Source organism: Balaenoptera acutorostrata, chromosome 1 (assembly GCF_949987535.1).
Source record: "Balaenoptera acutorostrata chromosome 1, mBalAcu1.1, whole genome shotgun sequence".
Lineage (NCBI taxonomy): Eukaryota > Metazoa > Chordata > Mammalia > Artiodactyla > Balaenopteridae > Balaenoptera > Balaenoptera acutorostrata.
The window spans coordinates 162538518-162564948 of record NC_080064.1 but is presented as its reverse complement, the minus strand read 5'-3'; the positions used below and the strand labels follow the sequence as shown (position 1 = coordinate 162564948).

General features: G+C 55.4%; 1 protein-coding gene across 1 annotated transcript in view; it reads left to right on the top strand.

The window, feature by feature from the left end:
- Window positions 1–19726: 19726 nt before the first annotated feature.
- Window positions 19727–26431, top strand: part of LOC103007505 (calpain-8-like) — a 46738-nt gene continuing 40033 nt past the window's right edge. The window contains 1 exon segment of the mRNA XM_057528887.1: window positions 19727–19979. Within this exon segment, the coding sequence (XP_057384870.1) occupies window positions 19727–19979 (253 nt within the window).

Below are 26431 nucleotides of genomic sequence, written 5' to 3'. Positions count from 1 at the left end.
ACACAGGCGGAAGTGGAGGCAGTGAGAGGCACGTCCAAGTCAAAGGAGGGAGGGGCTGGAGGGCACACGCAGCCCCGTATGCACGCCCCCCCGCCGGAGCCCACACTCACCTCTGTAGGTGCAGCCTCCCCACCTCCCACCCCAACACTGGGGGCTAGGCGTGTGCAGATGGCTGTGGAACTCATCTCCTTCTTTAGATTAAATTCCAGACCTTCCTATTTTTAGAAAAAACACATTCCTTTTCTCTTTTCAGGAGGTAAAAATGTCCTGAGCTGCCACCTAGGACAGCCGGCAGCCAAGCCGATGCTGGCCACAGGGTCGGGCTCTGGATGTCACCCTGCCAGGACCGGGCAGATCAGTCCAGGTGCCAAATTTTAAGAGGATCGTTGACAACCTGAGAGCTTCCAGAGGAGGGTAACGAGGACAGGTGGGATCTGGAAAACTGGGTCATTTCAGGAAGTACTGAAATGAGTTGGGGACTCTTTCTTTTGTAGAGAAGAGACTGTCTGAATCATCATTAAGAACATGTTGAAATGTTTGGATGAAGACTTCCACCTAGTCTGTTTTTCTCAGATGACAACATTTGAATCAATAGGCAGAAGTGAAGCAGATTTCAGATGAATACTTAAATGCTTTCTTGTAATCTTATGCTATTTGGAGTGGAATAAGCCCCCCTGGTACTGTGCCCACCCAAATCAAAGCTGAAAGATGCTGTCGGGGTTACTATGAAGAAGATTTGTTAACTTTATGGGAAGACAGACTAGCCCCCAAAACACTGAGAAGCGTCAGAAAAATACGGCTTCCTGAGGTAGAAGAGGTAGGCCGGGCATGAGACTTGGAACTTGTATTTTTAAAAAGCCCCAGCAGCGGGCTTCCCTGGTGGCGCAGTGGTTAAGAATCCGCCTCCCAATGCAGGGGACACGGGTTCGAGCCCTGGTCTGGGAAGATCCCACATGCCACAGAGCTACTGGGCCCGTGAGCCACAATTACTGAGCCTGCGCGTCTGGAGCCTGTGCTCCGCAACAAGAGAGGCCGCGACAGTGAGAGGCCCGCGCACCGCGATGAAGAGTGGCCCCCGCTTGCCACAACTAGAGAAAGCCCTCGCACAGAAACGAAGACCCAACACAGCCATAAATAAATAAAATAAATAAAATTAAAAAAAAAAAGAGAGTTCCTACTCTCGCTTTAAAAAAAAAAAAAAAAAAAAAGAACTCCCACAACTTAACCACAACAACCAAACAACCTGATTAAAAAATGGACAAAGGACTTGAATAGATATTTCTCCAAAGAAGACATATGAATGGCTAATAAACACATGAAAAGATGTTCAACATCTCTAGTGATTAGGGAAATGCAGATTAAAACCACTTCATACCCATCATGATGGCTGTTATTAAAAAAACAAACATATGGAAAGTAACAAGTGTTGACGAGAATGTGGAGAAAAGGCAGCCCTCATGCACTGCAGGTGGGGATGGAAAATGGTGTGGCCACTCTGGAAAACTGTATGTGGTTCCTCGAAAAAATTAAAAATAGAACCACCATATGATCCAGCAATTCCACTGCTGAGAATACACCCAAAAGAATTGAAAGCAGCTTCTTGAGGAGATATTTGTACACCCATGTTCACAGCAAGCAACCCAAATGTATATCGATGGGTAAATGGATAGACAAACTGTGGTCTACATATACAATGGAATATTATTTGACCCTAAAAGGGAAGGAAATTCCGACTGCTATCACATGGATGAATCTTGAGGACATGATGCTGAGTGAAATAAGCCAGTCAGAAATAGACAAATACTGTGTGATTTCCAGTTCTGGGAGGTCCCTAGAATAGTCAAGCTCATAGAGACAGAAAGAGGAAGGGTGGGGTGGGGGGCTGGAGAGGGGGCTGGGGAGTCAGTGTTTAACGGGTGCAGAGTTTCAGTTTGGGAAGATTAAAAAGTTCTGGAGATGAACGTCAGTGATGGTGACAATATAATTACCGCCACTGAACTCTTAAACTTAAAAGCAGTTAAGCTATTAGCCACATATAAAACCATATTTTACCACAATTGTTTAAATATATAACTTCAAGTATATGATGGTTTTAGCAGCTGCATTCCCTTCCTCGTCCTGGTTTGTTGAGCTTCAGTTTGAAGAATCTGCCCTCCCTGAGCTCACCCAGATGGGCAACCCGGGAAACGGCCAGGCGTTTGGATGGAGCGGGGAGGGCTGATTCCGGACTGAACACGGGCTTGGGAAGAGCCCCAGGTGGACGATCCCCCAGCAGGGGATGGACGGAGGGCACCGAGAAAGCCTCGGGGTCACTGCCATCCTCCACGTCTCACCTGGATGGCCTGTGACTGTGTCGGCTGGGGTCGGGGGGAGGGAGGGAGCGAAAGCCCAGCGGTGAACCTCACCTGTCCTGCTCACCCAGTGCTGAGACTTCTGAGAGTTGGGAAGTGAATGGTCATGGGCAGTGGCCAACGGGGAAGGATGGGGTGTCACTGGTAGGTGAGAAGGGAATAGCCCTGCCTGTTTTATGAGTAGGAAAAGCAATTTTCTTAGGAGCAGGACGTTTTCTAAGTTACAAAACCTGGATGGAAACCACAGTGGGAGAGGGAGGACCAGAAAGGGGCTGGGCAAGTGTGGCTCAGGTTTGCTGGAACCTAGGATGCCCTAGGTCTTTTTAAGTGAAAAAACATGACACTTAACTGTGAAAACACATAAATGAGGAGTGATTGGTTATATTAAAATTACTGGGGGGCTTCCCTGGTGGCGCAGTGGTTAAGAATCTGCCTGCCAATGCAGGGGACATGGGTTCGAGCCCTGGTCTGGGAAGATCCCACATGCCGCGGAGCAACTGGGCCCGTGAGCCACAACTACTGAGCCTGCGCGTCTGGAGCCTGTGCTCCGCAACAAGAGAGGCTGCGATGGTGAGAGGCCCGCGCACCGCGATGAAGAGTGGCCCCCGCTTGCCGCAACTGGAGAAAGCCCTCGCACAGAAACGAAGACCCAACACAGCCAAAAATAAATATAAATAAATAAATTTTAAAAATTACTGGGGATTATAAATGTATTCCCCTCAACTCTGATTGCTTAAGAGCATTGAAGGATGGGTGGGCTGACAGTCCTGGCGGGGATGTTAACGCCGGAGCCCCCTTAGAACTGGCTCGTTGAGAGTTGCTGCTAATTGCAGACTGACCGTAAAAACTCACGTGAAATTATCTTGGCACCAGCACTGCAGTTTGCAGTGAGGTCCACTTTGTGGGTATCGCCACTCTGTTCTGTTTTCCCTGCGAACCCCACACTTCCCCAGGGCTGACAGGCATGAGTGCACAGGGGAGGAAGGTCCCATCCATTCCAGTCTAGTGAACTCTGCTTTTGCACTGATTCAGGAGCACACACACTGTCCAGAGGGAAGAGGACAAAGAAAAGGTGCTAGAGGCTGGGTAAAGGGCGTCTTTCCTGGCTCCCCCGCCCAGCACTCCATACCCACACACCCCTGAATCTATGTCCCCAGGATTGGCCAGCTGCTGCTACATCTGTCCTTGCTGCCGATTCTGATGGGGCTCTGCTGCACTGCCCAGTCCCTGAGGGCAAGCCTGGGACCCTCAGAGGGCAGGAGTCCCCCCCCTCCTTTAGAGGGTGATTTTAACAATAGTAACAGTAATAATAGCAATAAAAATAAACTAACAAGGATTGAGCATTTACAAAGAGCCAGGAATTATCCCAAGCACTTTACGTAATTAATGCATTTAACCCTTATCATCACCCTGAGATAAGTTCTACTGTTATCTGCACTGGGCAGATAGACAAACCGAAGCCTAGAGAGCTTAAGTGACTTGCCCAAGCTCACAGCCGGTTAGGTGCCAGAGGTCCCACCACCTGCTTCAGACTGGGGTCTCTCCAAAGGCAGAGTCCTGGACGTGGGAGCTCTCTGCCCTGTCCAGCTGGGCGATGTCAGAGGGCAGGGACCCAACACTTCCTCAGAGGAGGAGAAGGGCTTCCTGGGGCAGAGGCTGTGCAGAGCAGCACCAGACGCCAGGCTCTCCTCCACCAAGCACAGCCTCTGCACCCACGAGGAACTGGACAACTGTCTCCGGCCCCAGCCCCATGCTGGTGGATCTGAGCAAGAGGTGGGACGGCCCCTGGGGCTTACAAAAAGTAAACAACCCCATTCATGAGTCAGTTGTTTTGCTCCAAAGCAGCCTGTCATCGGGACAGGCCCTGCCAGGTCCGGTCTTCCCAGTACATCCCTGGGGTGGGGAGAAGTGGACAGCCTGGAGCTCAGCTACCTTCCACTCCCTTCCAGTTCGAGCTGTTTACTGGGGTGAGGTAGTTCCGAGGGGGGGGAGGGGCACTGTGGCTACCCGTGTGGTCCCTGGGAGGGCCCAGCAAACCAAGAAGGGCGAGTGGAGGTAGAGCCAGCCGGAGACGCCTGAGAGCTTCCAGAAGCTGTGCAGTGCTCTGGTCTCAGCTCTTGGACCCTGAAGTCCCTAGCAATTCTTTCTTCCTGTCCTCTCCCCTCATGTCCCAGACTGCCCACCCCCCGCAAGCTGCTCCACCCCCGCAAGCTGCTCCCCAAACCCAACCCCCTGCAAGCTGCTCCAAAAACCCAACCCTGTCTATGGGGCAGAAAAAGATGAGAAGAAGAAGATGGGAAAGAAGGATTTGACGGAAGGGTTCCGAGTCTGGGTCAGACTCGGAAGTTGCAGCGCTGGCAGAGGTTTGCAAAGGAAGAAACCAGAGGAGGAGAAAGGGGGCCAGGGTGGGGTGGGGACAGGGGTCGGGACCCGGCTTTGGAAGCAGAGCTAGTCCTGCGCTCCGCTCTCCAGCGCTCCCAACACACGCCCTTGGCCTCTCTTCCCAGTGGTCCCTCGAGAGAAAGCGGCCCTGTCACCCTGACTCTCAAATAGGGAGGTCAGGCCGTCCCACGTGCACGTGTGCAGCACAAGGATCCTCCACGGCCGAGACCACCAGCGGGTCAGGGGCGGAGACCAGGTGGAGGGCGGGGGCTGCCACAGAATGACAGCCGCAGGGGCCAATGAGGGGGCACCTTCGCTGACCAATCAGCTCCTCAGACGTCGCCCCCCCCCACCCCGCTCAACCTCAGCAGCCTCGCTACCGCCCACACGAGGCCCCCCACTGGCTCCTTGTCACAGCACAGCTTCCTTCCCCAGGGCGAAGTACATCCACCCTTATGGGAGCCACGCGCTGCGCTGTCCGTGGTCCCCTCGCCCTCCCTGGGGTCCATCCGCCCTTCTGGTGTCCGGGCGCTGGACTGTCCTCCCCCCAGCTGCCCACGGGCCGCTCCTACCCGGTGGTGATGTCGTCGTCCTCCGTCATCGTCTTGCCCATGAGGTCGCTGTCGCTCATGTAGCCAGACTTGAGGTCCACGTCGTCCGAGTCCAGCGACTCGACCAGCTCCAGGCGCGAGATGTGGCCCAGCTTGCTGGGGGAGCGCATGGGCATGGTGTGCGCGAAGTGCACGCGCTCTCCGTGCATGTACCAGGAGGGTGGCCCCTCCGAGCGGCAGCTGCCGCCCACTGACGGCGCGTCCCCGGCCTGCAGCCGCGGGCTGGACTGGCCGTAGCGCCAGGACAGGGGCGACGAGCGGTTGGACAGGCTGGACACGCTGCGGGGGTTGGCGTCGTCGCTGTCGTAGCAGGTCATCTCCAGGGAGCTGGGCGGGCGGAAGGGCATTGGTTACTCTCCAGTCCAGCGCTCTGAGGCCCGTCCTCGGGCGGCTGTAATGCCTCCCTCCACTCTCCCGCCCTCCCGTCTCTGCCCCCCTGCCCGAGCTCCTGGGCCTCCGGGAGGCCTCTTAGGGTGTATGTTGCCCTGAGGTGTGTCAGCTCCGGTTGTCAAAGGTAGAGGCCGGTGAGCGCTAGGGAGGGAATCCCGTACACGGTAAGGGCACAGATTTTATAATATGACCTGGGTTTGAATCCTTTTCTACTATTTATTAGTCAGGGGGCCGGGGCAAGTCATCAACCTTGCCAAGCCTCCATCTCCTCATCTGTCAAATGGGGATAAAACTATAATAGCTACTTTATCACATATAGAGTTGTAAAGACCTAACACAGTGCCTGGTATACAGAAGGTGTGCAATGAACGGGAAGGGGCCCACGAGACCTGGGGGAGTCACCTGAGAGTGGAAGGCCTCGATCATTCATTTTGTGCGGGGAGTCTAGCACCTCTTTTCTGTTAGTGAACTCAGGGCTAGTTGCTTCCCAAACCAGAGACAGCAAAGTCAGGAGTGGGGTGTGGAGCGTGTAGGAAAACCTCTGGGAACCTGAGATGTGCAGCAGGTCCCCGGAAGACTAGCCCCAGCCAAGGCATGGGCATCGGGAGAAGCAGCAGAACCTCACCAGAGGACAGAGCGGCCTTAGCTGGACAGAGGGGAGAATGTGGGAAAATGGACGAAGCGGGTGAAGCCGCAGGCCCTGCTCGGCCAGGCCAGGGAAGCAGGTCAGTGCTAGATGGCCTGAGCCCAGGGGGTCTGGAGCTGGGGAAGGAGACGCCTCTCTCCGTCAGGGGCCAAGGTGGCCGCTTGGACAGGCAGAGACCCACATCCCCCCCGCCTAGCAGCGGTGCCAGCCCAAATCACCCACAGGTGGGGTCTCAGTGGCTTGGCCTAAGCAGAGCCAGACAGGGTTGAATAAATGAGATGGGATCTGTGGGCCAAGAAAGCTGGGCGGCAAAGGAACGCTGAGTTACAGAGCTCAGGAATCTTTAATCTGCAAACACATCCATTTCTTAGTCACTCTAGGGGGTCAGATGGAGTGAGACACTGATTTTTCTGTTCTTGTTTTTGTAAAGTTCCTTGAAAATAACAAAATCCTCCAAAATTGTCTCTGTCAATTCTGAGAAAACAGGGTTTTATTTTTTGATCAAAAACTGGAGGGAGCTGTATGGGCCTTGACCCTGATGGTGGTCCCTGCAGAAGTCCTGTGGGTGAGCAGGGGACCAGGATGGGCAGGGAAATCAGTGACCAGGCTTCCTGGCCTGGTCCACACCCAGCTTCTCCCCTTGGGGCTTCCTGTCTGTCCTGTGTGTGGTACCCTGGGTACTTTCCCTTTCTAGTGACTCAGACCTCAGGGAGAACGGCAGTTCCCTGGGTGCTTGTGGTCCTGGGCGGGCGGGGGTGGGGGGTGGTTTGTGTGTGGCCTGCCTCGCTCACCGCGGCGGGTTGCCCTCTGCACGCCCTGGCGGGTGCTTGGCACTCAAGACCACATGGGCGGGGGTGAGCCCAGGACGGACGTGCAGGCGAGTTCTTGAAGTGAGACCCAGTACCGGGCCTTATGCAGCAAGTAGGGGCTTAGTAAAAACGAGCTGACCGTGACAAGGAGACGAGAAGCAGAAGGAAGAGGACAATGACGGCCCTGGTGATGGGACGATGGAGAGCTTCAGGGGAGCCCGTTTTGTAGCAAAACTAGCATCGCGTGTGGGTGTGCCGAGCGCCAGGTCCCTCGGTTCTGTTCCCGGCTCGCGGCCTCGACCTCACTGCTCCCCTCTATCCCCAAACACACCTCCAGACACCTCTGAGTCAGTGGCGGAAATTCTAGCTCAGACTTGGGTCCTTGATTTCCAGTCCTGGATCCCGCCCTTCAGTCTTGCTTCTCTCTGGGGAGGACTTTTTTTGGGGTGGAGGGCATGGTGGGCCTGGAGCGGGTTGAGGGCGGAGTTTCACTTCCTCTCCGGCCACAGCCCTCCGACCCAGACTCTCTCCTTGCGGGGGAACAAGCCAGGGAAATAGAGGAAGTAGGATAGGAAGACAGGTTTCTGAAAAGGAACTGAATCTAGAGGCAGCCTGTGAGCTGCAGGGTGAAAATAACCTTGCTGGACACACTCATTGGACTGTAAGCTCCTCCAGGACAGAGCCTGTGTTTGTCCTGCACTCAGCTGGCCGGGCTCTCTGCTCGCTGGACGCAGAAGCCACCCTGATCGGCTCGTGCGACTCTGGCACGTGACCCCTTCTCCGGAGCCTCCCGCTGCACCTTCTCTAACTCAGGGCGTGTGTACACATCCCGTCCACTCCCAGGGCCGAGGGAAGGGCTGATTGATGGAAAGCACTTTAATAAGTAAAAGAGCCGTAAAAATTCAGGGAATCATTGTTTTGGCTATCAAAGTGTGAACCAGGAATAATATAAACCAAAGCCTAAGACAGGAAGTGGCTCTGGGTCCACAGTAAACAGAAAAACCAGCTTCAGGGCTCTTGGTTCTTTTCCCATAAAGGGAGAGAGAAGCCAGAGGCCCGAGGCGCTGCCCACACACCAGTCAACTTTATGCAAAAGGCTTCTGGCCTTCCTCTTCCCACTCTGTCCCCAAGCAGAAAGCAGCAGAGCCTGCCTGGGGTCAAGGTGCCTTAACTTGGGGGGCTGGGGGCTCAGAGGTCGGGGCACCAGGAGGCTGGGGGGCTGGGGGCTCAGAGGCAGGGGAACAGGGGGCCGGGGCTGCGGCGGCTGCCCTTTCCCTGTGGCTGAGTCATCTGGGGTGTGACCCTCTCAGGAACGGAGCTCTTGCTGCCTTCTTTGGGTTGGGGCTGGCGGGTGATTTGGTGCTGAGCACTGTTCCAACAACTTCCCTGTCTGGGGGGAAGGAGGACGTTCAACATTTCATCCACTGGGTCCTTAAAATGGTGAGCCAAGCCAAGCCAGACCCCTGTCCCACTTGGGTTCTGCTCAGGGCTGGGAGGGCTGGAGGCTGGACGCAGTTGTAGAGGGACCTGAGTCCCAGGGCCTCCCGGAGCCCCACAACCCACTTTTTTTCTCAGCCCTCCCTGATCACATCCCTTTCATCACTAGTCGGGGTCCTGCTGGCCCGAGCAGAGGTAACCCCAGAGAGAAGAGGCTTTGCTTCATCATGTAAAATATTTTAGATGTCTGGGAGCAAAGGGCTGCGTGTCCAGATGGGCTGGGGCTGGGGAAAGAGTGTGGGAAGGAAGGAGAAGGGCGTCTCAGCAGGGGAACGGGAGCCGATGGGTGGGAGCCACTGAGGCCAGACTTCAGCTCCACTTCATAGTCACAGCAACCCCACAAGGAAGGGATGGCTGAGAGGTAATGAGTTCTCTGTCACTGGAGGTATGTAAAGTTGGTCTTCATATAACTTGGCCACACACTTGGGCTAAGAAAGGCCCTTTTCGCACTGCCCCTAGATCCCAACTTTGCTCTCATTTTCCAACCCCAGGAGATGGGGAGGAACTGGCTTCCAGGCCCCTTCTCCACCTTCCTGCTCCACACCCCCCAGGATTTCTCAATCCTGGCTGTTTGCTCTCTACCCCCCAGGGTGTAGCCCGGCCCTCTGTCCCCCTTGGAGCTGACAGCATGAGCTCATCCAGGCAGCCCAAGGAGCCAGCGCGGGAAATTCTGAGTCATGGCAGAGCCTGAGGCCAGGACACCGGGCAGGGAGATGCTGCGGGAGGGGTCCTGGTGGGGGCTGTGAGGCTCGCGGGGGGGCAGGTGGAGGGGATCTGCGTGGTATGGAACCTGGGCCACCGTGCTGGCCACCGGCTGAAGGGCAGGAAGGATGCTGGGTGTCGGGAAGGGCACATGGAAGCTTCAGAACAGGAAGAGAAGGGTAGTTAATAACCCCTGTGACCACGAGGAGACGGGCAGCCAGCAGGGACATGGATGTCACATGTCCATCACAGCCTGAGCCTCGTGGTGGCTCCTGCTTCCCATCCCCCTTCCAGCGATGCTCCAACTTAATGAAACGAAACCTAAGTTTCCAGCAGAAGCAGACACCCGGCAAGGCCACGCTCCTCCTGTGGACACATGGACGTGGCCCCGGGGGCTGAGCGCGCACTGCTCGGACGCCCACCGACCTCGCATGCTCGAGCCAAGGTCGCAGGCCCTGCCCCCAACAATGGGAGAAAGGGGGCAGCTGGCTCTCACCTGTGTGTCACCTGGGACCCTCGCAGGCTGGACATGGTCTCCTCCAGGTTCTGTCGTAGATCCAGGACATTCTGCACCGTCCTCTTTCTCTGGGACTCCGGATCTAGAGTGGGGAGAAGAGAAGCTGGATGAGTGTAGAGGACTCACTGCTGGGCCAGGAGGTGGCAGGTGACCATATCCCCAGGGGACCGGTCCCGGGGGCACGAGGGTCTGCCTCTCAGGCCTTCCTAAGGGCCCTGGACATGCCCTGGAGTCCTGACGTCCCGGCCCTGGACGGGGGCTGCAGGCACCGGCCTTCAGTGCCCTCCCAGAGCCCCGCGAGACCACCCCAGCCTGGCGTCACTTTGGGGGGCCCCGCTTCTCCCAGCAGAGGCCCCGGCCCAGGCCCCCACGGTCAGGGTCAGCCGGAAGGTCTGCCTGAAACCCCGTCTCTGGAGATGTGTTGGTAAATGTTTAACAACTGGCTCTCGGAGGTGGGGATGCCCAAATGGGTAGTGCTGGCCAGTTTCCGGGGTATAAATGCCCCGCTGTGAGGCTGCCAACGTGATGTCGCTGACCCCAGAGTCAGGGGGAGGGGCTGAGGGTTGGCTCTGGGAGCTGGTGTGAGCCAGCCCCAGGCTGGGAGCGTCTGCCGCTGGGGTCCAGGGGACAGTTTGTCCAGAGCCCCCGAAACGCCGGCGGGCGGGGGCAGTGAGCTGCCATCTTCCGGGGCACGGGCTGAGTACAGGGCATCCAGACCCCAGGCCAGCGGTGTGAGCCCAGGTGAGGGTGTGTGGGTGCAGCCCCACTGCAGACCCCGCACGATCTGGGTCATGGAACCCCGCCTTGGTTTCCAGGCAGGACTTTAGCCTGGACAGAGGAGACTCCACCACGGCAGACAGAAATGTGCCCCATCGCCTTCCCAGGGCGGAAGCATCCGAAAGCCTGAGGGTGCCGAGCATGAAAAGACTCAGGGACTTTCCCCTTCCCTCCACCGATCCATCCAGGGAGCCTCGATGCAGCAGACACCAGAGTCCATCCTGCTCCACGGCTTATCCGGGACCTGGGACCCACAGTCACTGAATGCAGGCAGATGCCCCATTGCGTCCCTCCAAGGCACAACCTGTGGGACAGTCACAGACCCACGGAGATGACAGCAAAGCAACGGAGAAAACCCCAGAGCTCTGACCCCGCAGGCTACCAGCCCCCTGATCCGGACCCTGGGGGGTCCTCGCCCCAGAGCCCACGGACCCTCCCCCACCCAGACCCAGCAGGAGTGTGCAGCTCTATTAGCTGCCGCAGGGGACGTTTCTGAGTCCCTTCAGGAGGCACTTTTCCCCAAGACTAAGTCCGGCCCTTCTGGTCAGCGGGGTGAGGGCTGCAGGGAGCCCTCCTAGAGCCTCGGAGGCACCTTTCCAGAGAAGCAGCTCCACGCCCAGCCCAGCCACCTCCCTTCCCTGGAGGCCTCGGGGCAGCTGGCAGGGAGGAGGGCAGGTCTCCGCGCGGCACGCCTGTGGGTGCCAGTGCCTGTTTATCCTGGCAAGGGTCACGCGTGAGCTGCTCCGTGGCTGTAATGATGGCTTGGTGTGGAGAACACACAGGGACCCTGTCTGTGTACGTATATTTTTAAAGCTTGGTCCTAAAAGGCCTTTATGGGGACCAAGATGGGGGCTTCTGGGCCAGGGCGATGCTTTCCATGGGTTTGGCAGAGGTGAGGGAAGAGGTGCACACGACTCCGAGGGGTGAGCGGTCCACGAGAGGAGGGGACCAGGGGTGACTCGGAGACCGTGTGTGCCAACCCCAGGCAGGCATCAGCGAGGTGGAGCCTCCAGCACGTGGGGGAGTTTTGTGCTGCTGCCCCATTTCACGGAGGAGAAACTGAGCCTCGGAGACAGGGTCCCACGCCTCACGTGGAGCACGGGGCACAGTCAGGTCCAGGAAGAAGCTCACACTCCCTTCCATCGATCACAGGGCATCTCGGCACCGCCGGCACCAAGCCAGTGGTGGCACGGAGTAGGTGCTCGGTGACCGCCTCTGGAATGGATGGATGAGCCCACAATAAAAACACATAGAAAAAGAATGGATGGATACGTGTCCCATTAGGAAGACGTCTTTTTTTTTTTTTAAGGGAAAAATGCTAAACTCACAGAGCAGCCTTCTCATTCCATGCCGGTAGAGTGGGGCAGGACTACCCCAAAGTCTCCTAGACTTGCCCCAAATCAGAGCCACAAGAGTCCTTGGACGTGAGTCAGCCCAACACGGTCACAGGAGGAACGGGAGGCTGAGGTCAGGGGGCGGGGGGACGATTGGCTGGAGGTGCAGAAACGTATCAATGAAGAACATGTGGCATCAGGCTGCCGCCCCGGGTGTAGGTGGGCATGCAGGGGGGGAGGCGGGGACAGAGCTAGAGACAAAGCTGGGGACAGAGCTGGGACAGGGCTGGGGACAGAGCTAGGTGGCCTGGCTCTGCTCTCTGCCCCAAGGCCTGGATAGTCTGCAGAGGTGCCACCCCACAGCTCCCTCCGAGCCCCAGCAGCGTCCCCTGGTGGCCATCTCGGGCATGCCGCCCTGCTCGTCAAAGGCTCAGCTCAGGTGCAGCTGGTGCTGAGAGTCTGGCTGTGTCCACGTCCTCAGGTGACAGGCCCATCTCTGGGGGTGCAGCGGGAGTCCCAGGACGAGAGGACTGAGCTGCATGTAAGGGAAGGCCTCTGTGGCTCAAGGAGCTGCAGACCCTGTGCCTGGGCCGGGCGTGGGGGGGGGGGAGGGGGGAGGAGGGCAATTTGACATTCACATCCCTGACCCCAGAAGCAAGTCTTTAAACTTTTAGCTTTAAAATATGAATAAGTTGCATTTGCAAAGGCATTCATCCCCCCACCCTACCCACCTCTGACCCCCAACCCATAACAAGCTTCACCCCTCTCCCACCATCTTCCCAGGGATCAGAGATGGGGCGGGGAGGTAATCTGGGGCACACGTGACTTTGTGACAATGGTTTGTTGGCTGAGTCATGATGCCTCCATGCGTCTGTCAAATGTCAGGTCTGGGTGTGGGGGAGAGGCTGGAGGAAACAGAGCGGCGGTGGGGGGAGCCCGGGAGCTCCTCTCCGGCTGCCGTGTGGGACAGGGACGCACTCAGGACACTCCCAGTCTATGCGGTACCTTCGTGCAAATGAGGAAAAGGGCCTCTCCAGTGTGACTCAGCTCCCGCCAGGGTCCTCGCTGTGGCCACAGAGCACACCTCTCCCCTGGGCTGGAGGCCCTGCTCAGGACACACCTCACAGCCTTCCTCTGGGGGCCTGGCTTCTCAGCTCCTGCAGGACAGGGTCCAGCAGCAAGAGGAGGGCGTGGTGCATGCCTGAGTGTGCACGTGTGCCTGTGTGTGTGCGCGTGCATGTACGTGGGTGTGAGAAGCAGGGCTGGGGGGAGGCAGGGTAGGGATCCCAGCAGTCACGGGGTGACGAGGAGGTGGGGCAGGGAGCACGAGTTGTCCGGACTGCTGCTCCAAGCCTCGCCCTGCAAATGGAGCAGCAGGGAGGATGTGTGTGGTCCCTGAGCTCAGAAGACGCAAGAGTCCCGCAACCCAGCCGTCACCACGGTAACGCACAGTCGCCACAAACAGCATCCTCCCAGCACCCGCGGGGGCGGCGCTTCTCACAGGAGACCACAGACAGCCGGCTGTCTCCATCAGGAGTCCTTGGGGTAAGGACCGGCCACCAAGGAAACCTGACATCAGGTGTGCAAGTGTGCACACACATACACTCGTGCAAATGCACACGACACCCACTCACTGAGTGTGCACCACGTGGTGGGCTCACGACTAGGCACTTTCCACGTCTGTGTGACTCCAAAGCTCTGTTCTTTCCACGACAACACGGGGCCTCAAACACGCACACACGCCTCCAGACACACACCTTCCCAGGGTGCAGCTGGCAGTCTGTGGAAACCCTCACATCAGAATCACGCACACTCCGCCCTGCCGTCCCAAAGACGTGTGCACGGAGAGACTTGTGTGGACGTGTCCCCTGCCGCAGGTGTGGAAGGAAAAGACCAGGGCACAGGGGTCACTGGAGCTGGAGACGGCGGCACCCTGGGAGGCTGATGGCAAACAGGGTCCCTTCTGCTCTGGAGTCAGAACCAGGGAAACAGGCTTCCGGAGGGCAAGACCGTGCACGGCCAAGACCGGGAGGGGGGCCGTGCCGTCGGGTGGTGCGGTAGTGGGAACGCAGAGCTTGAGGCAGCAAGGCCAAGGGCAGGTGCTGGCCATGCCCTCCCAGCACATCTGACCTGGACCGCGGCATCTCACCACTCCTCTGAGTTGTCCGCTCTATTAAAGGGAGAGAATAGCGTACCCGCCCGGTGGGACTGTCGGGAGACTTAAAGAGCTGACTCAGGTGCTTGGTGCCCAGGAGGGTCTCTGCGTGAGGCAGCTCTTATTTGTCCGAAGGTACAGCGGGGGCGGGGCGGAAGGTGGGCGCACCCAGACACCTGCAGGTGGCAGTGCCACTCCCGCAGGTGCAGCTCAGGTGGACCCCACCTTCTCTGCTGGGATTCACTCACACGTGGAGGGGTCACCAGGCCCACCTCCCCCTGCACTGCAGCGATGGTACTTCTTCATCCCCAGTCCCTGCGAGCCCGTCTTGGTCGTGGGAAGTGCTGGGCCTCAGGGCCCTTCTTCGGCCTGCGATCTGAAACCTGATGTAATGGGCGGGAGGATAAGGACCCCAAGAGATTCAGGGGCCTGCTGGAAGGAGGAGGGACTCAGCAGTCAAATTTCCCCACGTTCTGTACAGCTTTAATTACTGGCTGACAGTTAGGTGAACCGCTGTAACTGCCTGGTGAACTCTTAATTACTTGCACTGCGTTTTGGAGCCCATGTTCAGTTTAGCCTGGGGCAGGGCCTCCAGAGGACTGCATCTGTGTCCAGCCTCGAGACTGGCTCCTGCTCTGAGTGGCTGCACCAGGTGGGAACCAACAGGAGGAAAGGAAGTGGCTCAAGAGGAAGATTTTCAAGTCCCGGCATTTCAGAGCTTGAAAGAAGCAGCTCGTGAATGGGAGAAAAAGCACATCGCTCCAGCCCAGAGAAGAAAGGCTTGGGAGCGTCACCAGGTGGGGGGTGGCAGGGCCAGTGGGCTCTGTGTTGTCCTGGGGTCGATCGGCACGGAGGTGTGTCACCAGCAGGGGTGACTGCTGCATACACTAAGACAGTACAGAATAGATCCACCTAGAAATCCAGGCTAAAGGACCTGGGACAGGCAGGACTAAGCATCACACACACACACACCCTCTCTCTCAACAACTCTCAAAAAGAAAAAAAAAATCTCTCCTGACCCTATTAGATTCCAAGGGTAGCGTCCAAGTCTTCTCTAAACTCTAAAATTCATCACAGTTTGGGCTCCTTGTACACGCAAGTCTAATACCATTATAATGAGAGCCAGTTACAAACACAGACTTCTCTCTGACAAAGTGATCTCCGGCTCTAGCCAGGGGTCCCCTTCCCGAACAACATTTAGCAGGAGACCCTTGGGAGTCTGCGTCACCACACGACAACCAGCGTCTGTGGATGATCCTTCTGTGTGGACACGGAGTCCCACGTCTCTGGGAGTCTGACTCATTTCTATCCCTCTCCTCTGCTCAAGGACATGACCTTCAAGGCCCAGCCCGGGAGGGCACTGTGGGCCCACCCCCGCTCCCCACACATGCCAGGTCTCCGTTCACGGCTCACAGGTCATACCAGGCGGGTTCTGCGGACTCTGAGAGCCAGTAACCCTGCCCTAGATGGACTGCCAGGGGCCTTGGCCTCTGAAGGCCCGGTCCTGCGTGAGGCTGGCACGGGGCTGAAACCGCGGAGGACTAAGGACCCTGCACACAAACCTCCCTGCCCTCTGGCAGAGCCCAGCGACCCCCCTTCACCTCCAGCCACTCCCCCACTCCTTTCCTCACCACCTTTTGAGCCCAGAGGCCCCAGAAAGAGCCCGGAGTGGCCCTCCCTGCAAGAGGCTCCCACCTTCACCACCGTGCGGGCGGGGACAGTTTATTCTTTCACTAATTCCGTCGTTTCACTCACCACCCACGTAAGTCACAATACTGTCGGAGGCGGCTGTCACAGAGCCCTGCAGCGCGACAAATCCCGTGCTTCCTGCTGTCGAGGGCTCCCGGGTCTCCATCCTTGCTCCGGAGAAGCCTGAACCCTCTCGACCAACGAGCGCCCGCCCGGAGCTCAGCAGTCAGTGGCCCCAGAGCACCCAGAAAGGGCCAGGACGACAAGGCAAGGTACCGGCCACGTGCTTGTGTGAGGCGAGGAAAGGAAACCAGGAGGGGCCAGAGAGGGGGCACGAAGGGTCTCCCCTGGCCCAGAATCACCAGGCAGGGGTCTCTGCAGATCCCCGACAATTTTGATTTTGCTTGAGTGAGAAGACTTGGCTCAGAGAACCTCAGCGACTTGTCTCCAGTGGGCACTGGGCCAAGAGGAAGTGTGAGGCGGGGTGGAGGGAAGAGTGAGGACGGGGCTTCCCTGGTGGTGCAGTGGTTGAGAATCTGCCTGCCAATGCAGGGGACACGTGTTCGAGCCCTGGTCCGGGAGGATCCCACATGCCGCGGAGCAACTAAGCCCGTAAGCCACAACTACTGAGCCTGCATTCTAGAGCCCGTGAGTCACAACTACTGAGCCCGCGTGCCACAACTACTGAAGCCCACGCACCTAGAGCCCGTGCTCCGCAACGAGAAGCCACTGCAATGAGAAGCCCGCGCACTGCAACGAAAAGTAACCCCCGCTCGCTGCAACTAGAGAAAGCCCACGCGCAGCAACAAAGACCCAACACAGCCAAAAATAAATAAATAAAATAAATAAATTTATTAAAAAAAAAAAAAGAGTGAGGGCGGTGGCTCGGGGCCGGTAGAGAGCTCTCTCTTGGTTTCCTCCGGGCACACGCTAGTCGGCTGTGGGGCCTTGGGTAAGCTACCTCCCCTTTCTGGGCTTCAGTTTCTCTGTGGATTAAACAAGGGAGCTGGGGCTGGGCATACCCAAGGCCCGAACGAACTGTGACAGCCCAGCTGTGCAGCTCTGTTGTTGGCTAAAGCCTGTAAAAGCATCTTTCCTCCTCCCAGAGTGTGCTGAAGAGGCAGGTGCCAGGGTATCACCCACAGAGATTACAACTCATCAGCTTGGAGACGGGGCCCAGGAATCTGCACCGCCCAAGCCCCCTCTGTGGGTGACGGGGCCCAGGAATCTGCACCGCCCAAGCCCCCTCTGTGGGTGACGGGGCCCAGGAATCTGCACCGCCCAAGCCCCCTCTGTGGGTGACGTGGTGCAGAAGGTAACGTCTGAGAAATCCAGACGCCTTGCTGCAGGCCGCCGGAACAGGCTGCCCATCGAAACCACGGCTTCCATTTCCCGATGCCAGGCCGCCGGGCGGTGTGTCCTGGGCCTCCAGTTCAAGTCTGCTCCCTTGGCACAAACGCACTGTCCCTTCCCTGCGAAAGTCCACTCCCGCATCCCCGGGCCTCACCTGAGGGGCCCCCTCTGTCCCGCTCCTCTGGGGATGCCCTCCCCAGGCCACCCGGCCGCGGCCTCACTGCGGAGGCGGGCCGCCAGGGGGCGCTGCCGGGCCTCAGGCGCCGCCGGACACTGACGCAGTGCTGCCAGGCAGGCAGTGTCTGCTCCAGGCTCGGGGCAGGCAGCGCCCAGACGTTCTCCTTCCCTCTGCGTCCTGCTTAGCACAACCCCCTTTGCCTGGCTCTGCGCTCCGGGGCTGACATCCTCCCTGACTCCGTCCTCCTTCGAGAGCAGCCAAGGCTTTGCAGCACCTACTCTGGGGAGCCTGCCCGCTGGGATAGAGGCTGCAGTGCCTGGCTTCTGCGCACCCGTAGGCTCCACTCGGCAAGCCTGGACGTGGGGCCAGAGCTTCAAGAGGCCCGGCTGGCCTTTCTGCTGCAGGGGCTGCAGACGGAGTGCCTCTGGGGAGCGGAGCAGGCTTCCCATGCCTGCTCTGGGCTCACTTCTGCTCGGCAGTGTTCTCAGGCAAAAGCTGGCCTGATGAGGGAGGAGGGTCACCCCCGCCACCCCCCATCGTGCCCAGCCCTGCCCTTTCTTGGGGGAGTGGCCGCCTCTCTCTGCAGCGGGCGAAGGGCGGCCCCCACGGCTGGCCGGTCAGCCCGGCTCAGCCTGCACTTGGAAGAGGGCTTGGACGGCAATCCTGCCACGTCCAGCACCGTGTGCCTCAGAGAGAGACTTGCTGGTCCAGGGCGGCCAGCGCCGAGGGCTAGGGGACCCGGAGAGGGTGCCCGCCTCCAGCTCTGTCTGGAGGGGTGCCGGCTTGCTCCTCTCTCTTCTGCCTCATTTCCCTCTGATCATTAGGTTACAGGGTCAGAGAGTGGATTCTTGACGTACTCAGCCTGCCCTCATTTAAAGACCTGAACTCCAGCCTGGGCGCAGAGGGCCAGCCTCCTGCCGACGGTGGCCTGCCTGCCTTGCCGGGGGATGCGGCCCCGTTCCCTGACAGGCCCTGCTCTCCTGCCCTGTAAACCTCATGGTTTACTGGCAATGTTCTCATAGTGATGGTGCCCAGAACCTTCACGTGACACCCGGCTCCAATGAAGTCGCTGCTGCTGGGAGCGGAGTGGTTGTTATGGCAACAGTTCTCACATTAGCAAAGACCATCTGCAGGCAAAGGGGGGAGGGGAAGGAGGAGGATGCGGGAGGGCTAGGGCTGGGCCCAGGTGTGGGCGACAATTGGAAGGGGCCCTGTGGGATTTCTGGTTGTGAAACTAGTAATATTAGTATCGGCTAACTGGGCTAAGTCCTCCGGCACCTGCCAGGCACGCTTCTAGGGGCTTTCGGTTTGTAGCCCATGTAACTGTCACAACAGCCCTTTGAGATGGTCCAATTATCACCCCCATTTTACAGTTGAGAAAACTGAAGCCCAGAGAGGTTAAGTAAGCTGCCGAAGGCAGTATAAAGCCAGGATCCCAACCAGATGGTCTGACTCTAGAGATATTATTACCTGATATTATTGCGGCCATGATCCACAAATGGACATATGTATACAGTATGTTTACGGAGAGCTAACTCACAAAGCGTAACAGTCACCCTTTTAAAGTGCACAATTCAGTGGGTTTTAGTACATCTGTAAAGTTGTACAGCCATTGCCACTATCTGATTCCAGAACATTTGTATCACCCCCAAAAGGAACCCCAGACCCATTAGCAATCTCCCCTTGCCCCAGCCCCTGGCAGCCCCTGATCTACCTTCTATCTCTGTGGATTTGCCTATCCTAGGCACCCCATAGAAGTGGAATCGTAAACACGTCGACTTTTGTGATTGGCTTCTTTTACTTTCAAGGCTCACTCACGTATCACGTGTCAGTACTTCATGCCTTTTCGTGGCTGAGTGATTTTCCATTGTATGCATACACCGTATTTTATTTACCTGTTCATAATTTGATGGGCATTCGGGTCATTTTTGCCTGTTTCACGAATAAAACTGCTATGACCACTCATATCCAAACTTCTACATGGACACAGGTTTTCATTTCTCTTGGATAAATGCCTAGGAGCGCAACACGGGGTCGTACAGTAACTCTGTAACATCTGAGGAACCGTCTTCCCAAGTGGCTGCACCATCGTTCCCACCAGCAGTGAGCTAGGCCTCCGACCTCGCCACGTCCTTTCCAACACCTGTTACCGTCTGTCCTTTTATTCTAGCCACCCTAGCGGGTGTGAAGAGGTGTCTCACTGGAGATTTAAGTTGCATTTCCCCAATGACTCATGCAGCTGAGCATGTTTTATATTGAAATTAATTAAAATTAAATACAAAGTAAGACTTCAGTTGCACCAGCCACACCGGAACTGCTCAGGAGCGGCACCCTCATGCTGGCCGGCGACCACCACAGCAGAGAGAGGACAACTCCGTCACCCAGGAAGTCCTCCCGGGCCGCGCTGCCGAGCCCGCCGGCCTGGTCTGTGCTAGAATCACGGCTTTTCCGTAAGGTGTTTGCCTTTGGTGCACTTCGAGTTCAGCAACTCTACTTTACGTACAGGGCCCACCTTGAGGTTTGCAAGGCCCAGAGTGAGTCGGACAGGAAGCTGCCAGAGCACAGCATCCGAGTCAGCGGCAGCCGAGGTGAGGGCGGGCTCCCCCTGCACTGCGCACTCTCACTCCCCCTCCCACCCGAGTCCCCAGCATCACTGCCTTTCCCAGGACCTACTGGTGGCCAAGTGACAAGAGGCACAAGGCAAGGACAGGCAGTGTGCAGTGGGCCGACAGAATGGAGAAAGTGTACCTCAATATGCCAGTGGGGTGGCGGGGACCAGGTCTGGCCAGACTGTGTGCTCTCCCCGCCCCAGGTCACCTCTGTTCTTTGGACTCATTGGTCCTGCCATCTTCTCCCTGCCCCTGAATCCATCACCCTGCAGTGCTCCAGGACATGTCCCTCCCTGAAAGCTGCTCTTCTCCTTCTCTGGATCTGTGCTACAGCAGTGCCTAACTCAGCACCCCGCGTGCAAAGAGCCCCCCAGGGAGACCTGGGTCTTCATGGTCTGCCTGTGGCCTCGCCACCTCAGTTTGCACAGCTGTACAGTGGGCATGTAATCAAACCCAGCCTGCCGGGTGGTTGTGATGAGTAGAGAATCGACACGGCTCCTTGTCCTCCCGGAAGTGGGCACTGCGATGGGCAGAAGTGGTTGTAATAACCCTGGGAGCCCTGCCTGTGTGCTCCGTGGGTCTGACTCTCTTCCGCGTCTCTATAATCCACCGTGCCTGGGGTGTAGCAGGGCTCCGTGAATGTTCACTGGACTTCTGATCTGTTACCTAAACACTTTGCCTTGTATCATTATTAAATCATGAAAACAGGGGTATCTTAAATCAGAGGCTACTTGTGTTTTTTCTTCCTTCTTTGCCAATATCACTCTTGGCCATCAGGCTGGATCAGGTATTTCGAATAAAAAAAATCCCATCCTGGGGACTCCCCTGGTGGTCCAGTGGTTAGGACTCGGCACTTTCACTGCAGGGGGCACGGGTTCAATCCCCGGTTGGGGAACTAAGATCCCGCGAGCCGAGAGGCACCGCCAAAGAAAAAAAAAAAGAAAAAAAATTCCCATCCTGAAGGTGACTACATGTCTTTATTTTTAAAGGATTTCAAAGTGCATGCAAATCAGCACGTTGGCTTATCTATCCTCAGATCACTGATACCGCTGGGAGGAACGTAAAGGTGTTTGAAGGTGCTTGCTGGTCCTTGCCCAGGAGGGATGTCCCAGGAACAGACAAGGAATGACATTGTCCCAAGGCCCTGAGGTGGCTGTGGGTAAAGGAATACAGGGAGACCCCTCCACCTTCTGCAAGCTGGATCCTGTGGCCCCCTGGGTGGGGGGGGGTACTCTGCTCTGAGCCTCTGAGTCAGCCTGTCTCTCCCAGGCTCAGCAGGACCACACAGGTCCACCGCCCTTACCTTAGCATGTCCGCAGGCAGGGGAACACTGAGATGGGGTATCACTTATGCCTACTGTTGTGAAAATGCAACAGGACTTGATAAATCTTTGGGCATCTTTTGCCACCTGCTGTTTTCAGCAATGAGGAGCAGGAGATTTTCTTCCTTAACAAATGAGGAACAGAGGCTTGCAGAATTTAGCTAGAAATTAGAGTGCTTTCTGAATAACAAATGCTACAGTGTTTATCCAAGCTTTTGATCTAGTGATGGTTTATTTTCCATGCAGAGCGAGGATTAGCGAGGGAGCCAAGCTTTTCTTTGAAGGGTTCGGTGAGTATTGGGGTTTCTCTCTTTATCCTGCTATTTCCCCCTCTGTGTCTTCTACTCTGTGTTTGTGCTTGTGTGTGCTTATCTCTTCCACCCTTCTTTCTCTAGTGACTTGGTGTTTTCTCTTCACCTTTATGGAATTGATGTCTTTTTCATCTTTGTTGTATTTATTGAGTAGAATTTTATATTCTGTGTTTTCGTTTTGAAAAGGGAGTGACTGGCCAGTTTCACTTGTCTCTATAGACAAAGAGTGAACAACAACGCCTAAGTCCAGGTGCCTTCTCTGATGCAACCCTTGCATCCATTTTCCTCTGTGAGCCTCGCTCCCCCATCGGGAGCGGCCTGCTCTCCTGCAACAAGCGCCAGGCATGCATCGCCCTCAGGTGTCGGGACTGGTGTCAGCAACTTCACAAGCATTTTTTCTAGATACCTTTTGATCTGTAGCATCCTTGGAGGACTGGGGCGAGGTAAATCAATTCACTAGGACTGAATGGTTACTTTTAATGAGCAATCAGGGGAAGCCTCAGAGAACTCAAAGCAGCCAGACCCCCTCATTGATTCTGGAGAGTGCAGGGTCAGACTTCTGGGAGGCAGAAAAACGGCAGAGGACAGTTCCTTGCAGCCCAATCATGAGTGACATAGGGAAGTTTGCTTTTGTTGATACAGTCTTCTCCTACTTTCAGTGATCCGCCCCTCCCCCCTTTTAAAGTATAAACATCTGAGAGTTATTTATTATATATATGTATTTTAGCCATGCCACACGACATGCAGGATCTTAGTTCCCGCGAGCAGGGATCAAGTCCATGCCCCCTGCAATGGAAGGATGGAGTCTTAACCACTGGACCGCCAGGGAAGTCCCAGTGATTCCCTTTCTTTGTGGAATACCTTTCCCTTCTATTTGATTCTTAGTGCTTAGTGCCCTCATGTTTGGCCCCATTATCACCACTGTCCTATCTATGCTGAGGAAAGGGCTCAGAACAACCATTTACACTTTAGTATGAATTTAAATCGGTGCATTACAGGAGAATTTGTATATAGAACATTATCTGAAGAGCATGAAAGAAGTGTAGTGTTACATCTTTAGTTACACTAACCCTTACTAACTTATCTCCTTTTGGTATGAATGCAGGCAATGAAGCACAGTAATAGAAATCACGGATTATATTCATATTACATTACAATTGTTGCAAATATCTCAAAATACCATTTATACTCATCATTACCTCATAATTATGCAGTTTATTAGGCCCTACCACAAATCTTTTATATAGAACGTTAATAAAGAAGCACCAACTTTATGACATCATAATTTTAAAAACATATTTTGATAACTGTTTCAATATACTTTTTGTAGTCCTATTTTTTTATTTTATGCATTTAGAAACATTATGCTGAGATCAGCTCTGGACTTCACTCAACTGCCAAAGGGTCCAGGCACAGGAAAGATTAAGAACCTCACATTACAAGAATGTTAGGCTGCTTCTGCCAGGGGGAGATTTCTTTTTGCAGCAAGGGAATTTTGTCAGTAATCTTCAGTTTTACTAAGAGGTGTCCTGACTATCCCTCACATCCTAAGAGAGATGCAAAAAATGCAGGCCAGCCCCTGAGTCCCCAGGGAGGCAAACTCTTGCCCTTGAGGTCACTAACCTGGTAAGGAGATGGTGAGCGGTGCCAGGCCAGTGGGGGAGGCGCTCTCTGAGCTCCCTCTTGGCTGAGCAGCCTGAAGTTTGGGTCTGAAAAGCAAGTTCCAGAGTGTGGCTGATTCCTACTCAGAAGAGTGCTGGCCCAAATACTTGGGTCCTATATTTTTAGAGGACAGTCATTTTAATGTAGTCCGCAGACCCAATAGGATCCCCACTGTTAGGGCCCGACCCCATGCCTGACACTCCCCTCAGCTTAGCTTCCCACTTTGCAGACACCATCCCAGGGCCCAAGGACGATTTCTCCTTCAGGGACAGGCTGTGAGTCTTGGGCTCCTCCAGCCCTCTCTGACTTCTTAGGGGCACACTGCTACCCCCGCCTAATGTGGCTGTTTACAGGGCATCATTACAGGAGACCGGGGGCCAGCTGAAGACAGTGCAGTTGATGGGGCACTGGGGATGCTGCATCCGGGTCCCCAAGGGCGTGGGGAGCCTGTGTGTGCTGGGTGCTGGGGTCCTCCCGGAGAGGACAGAGCCGAGGTGGAGACTGGCTGGTGCAGGAACAGGAAGTCTGTGCTTGGGTCTCCGTGAAACTTGGTTCAGCCTGGGGCGTTTACTAGAAGCTCTCACGGGAGCGTTCCAGGCTGTGGTTCACAGGCTGCACCTTCAGTCCCCACCACCCACAGTACAGAAGCGTGGGCCTTCCCTTTCCCTCCTCTGCTCTCTCCTCCTCCCACAGGAGGCTGGTCCTCCCAGAAGCAAATCCATGCTACCTACTCACTGGTGGAAGGACAGCTGCTTCCTTTGTTCTAAGAGCTACACTGATTTGAGGAACTGAAACAAGCAGAGTGTCCGTTGCACCAGTTGAAGCCATTTTGCAAGCCCTTCCCAGAGGCCCCTCTCTTTCAGAGGCTTTCTCTTGGCCTTGTCAGTTCCTGTCGCCTCCCTCTTGCCATCTCAGCTCTTGCCCTTTTGCCTGCTCCTCTAGGCCAGGAGTGGGTAACAGCAGAGACTCGTGGGACTGTGGACTGTAGCAAACTAGACAGCCAGCCCTGCCCGTGGCGGAAGCCATCCCCCAGCTTGAACTGGATGTTACCATAAAGAGCCGGGAGGTCCGTCCCGACTGCTCGACCTCTCATAGCAACCCCCTACTCTCACTCCCACAACCTTGCTTTCCTTTCCTTCATGGCGTTTACCACCACCTGGCACAGGGATTTATTTATCCTTTGTCTTTCCCACTAATGGAAACTCCATAACATCAAGGAATTTTTTCTCCCACTGTTGTATCCTTAGGGCCTGGAATAATACTTGGCACAGAGTAGATGCTCAATAAATATTTGTAGATTGGATAGATAGAGGAATTTTGGCCAGATTTTATAGTGTTTTTGGGTTTTTTTTTTTTTGTAGTTTTTAAGAGAAGCCAGAAATCTGGTTGTTTATGTGAAACCTCCCAATTCAAACATATCAATCACCATGCAGGCCAGCCCTGCACAAGCCAGACAGAACAGATCAGCAAACCAATTGTGACGGGTTTATCCCCTTCACTCTACACCAAGGCCCTGCTGGGCTTCAGTTATGGCACTGACCCTTTGGACCTTCTGCATTCTAATCGGCTTTCACCCTTCTGAGCTTCTTGAACTGCTGCTAGCCGTCCTTCCTTTGGTTTTTGGAGAAATGCTGTTCTTTTGTAGATGAGCCCCAGGCACACCTACACTGGCTGCTGGTGGAAGTTGCTTTCTCTGTGGTTGCCTGACGCCCACCTGGCCAGGGTCCCCTCTGCCCCTCCCCCTAAGAGTTTTGATTCCTTTCTGTCTCCTTTCGCATCTTTTTGCTCTTAGGCACTGTACTCAGGATATTTCCCCAGCCTAAAAATACATTGATTTCTGTTCACAACACCCCACTGTGCTCCCGAGCATTTTATTGATATATCTGAGCTCACTTCACCTCATGTCTTAGTACGTGTGAGGCTGGAAGGCCGTCCTCATGCTGCCATGGAGACTCTCCATCAGGCTGTGTTTCATGTTTGTCGCATCTTGAGGACCCACACGTACGTTTGGAAGCCTTGGAATCCCAGCCCCGATTTGGAGGTGCCACACCACCTACCATTGTTTGTAGAGGTGGGAGCTTGACAAGCTGTATGTGCTGCCTCAGCACAAACAGTGAAGACCGTTTTTTACCTCGTCATGTATGTTTCAACCTTGGCCAGAGCTAGTGATGAATCTCAGTGCTCATCTTTTTATTTCTTTTCTCCATTAGAACCTGGCCTCTAGGGCTTCCCTGGTGGCGCAGTGGTTGAGAGTCTGCCTGCCAATGCAGGGGATACGGGTTCGAGCCCTGGTCTGGGAAGATCCCACATGCCGCGGAGCAACTGGGCCTGTGAGCCACAACTACTGAGCCTGCGCGTCTGGAGCTCGGCAACGGGAGAGGCCGCGACGGTGAGATGTCCGCGCACCGCGATGAAGAGTGGCCCCCGCTTGCCGCAACTGGAGAAAGCCCTCGCACAGAAACGAAGACCCAACACAGCCAAAAATAAATTTAAAAAAAGAACCTGGCCTCTAGCATTTGTCTTATTTTTGAATCCAAAAGGTATTATAATTAAACTCAGTAAGCAAGCTACTTCCTGGAAACTGGCTCTAAGATGTACTTACATAAGGCCCCAAACGTACTTACTTACTGATTTTTTTCCCTCCAGTGTATCAATTCCATTTTTATAGTCTACCAAGAAATTTTCCCCTCTAAATAGCATTAAAGTTATGATTTAAAGTGGGGGGTTAAGGATAGGAAGTTCTCAAGCAGTTTCACACCATCAAGCCTTATTCCTTCAACAATAGCAGAAATTAGATGAGAATTGGCTTGGTGGGCTCCGTAAACAACTAGAAAGAAATTCTGAAATTATTTAAATAAATTCCCTCAATTGTGAAGAGTTTTCTTTTTTTCCTTTTCCTCCCCACTGATAACTTAGAAGGTAAAGCAAGATGGCCTCTGGTTCAAAAGATGACCCACCAACCTTTCCCAGTTTTTCCTCTTTTTTGAAGTACATTAACTCTCTGGGATGTTCCAAGCTCCTGGAAGCTGAAGACTCCCCCAGCCCAAAATTGTCCTCGGCCAAATGCTGCGATGGGTTCTAGCTGCCCTCTGCACCAGGCTCTGCTGTCAGGTGTGAGGGCCGCCTTCTGGGTAGCT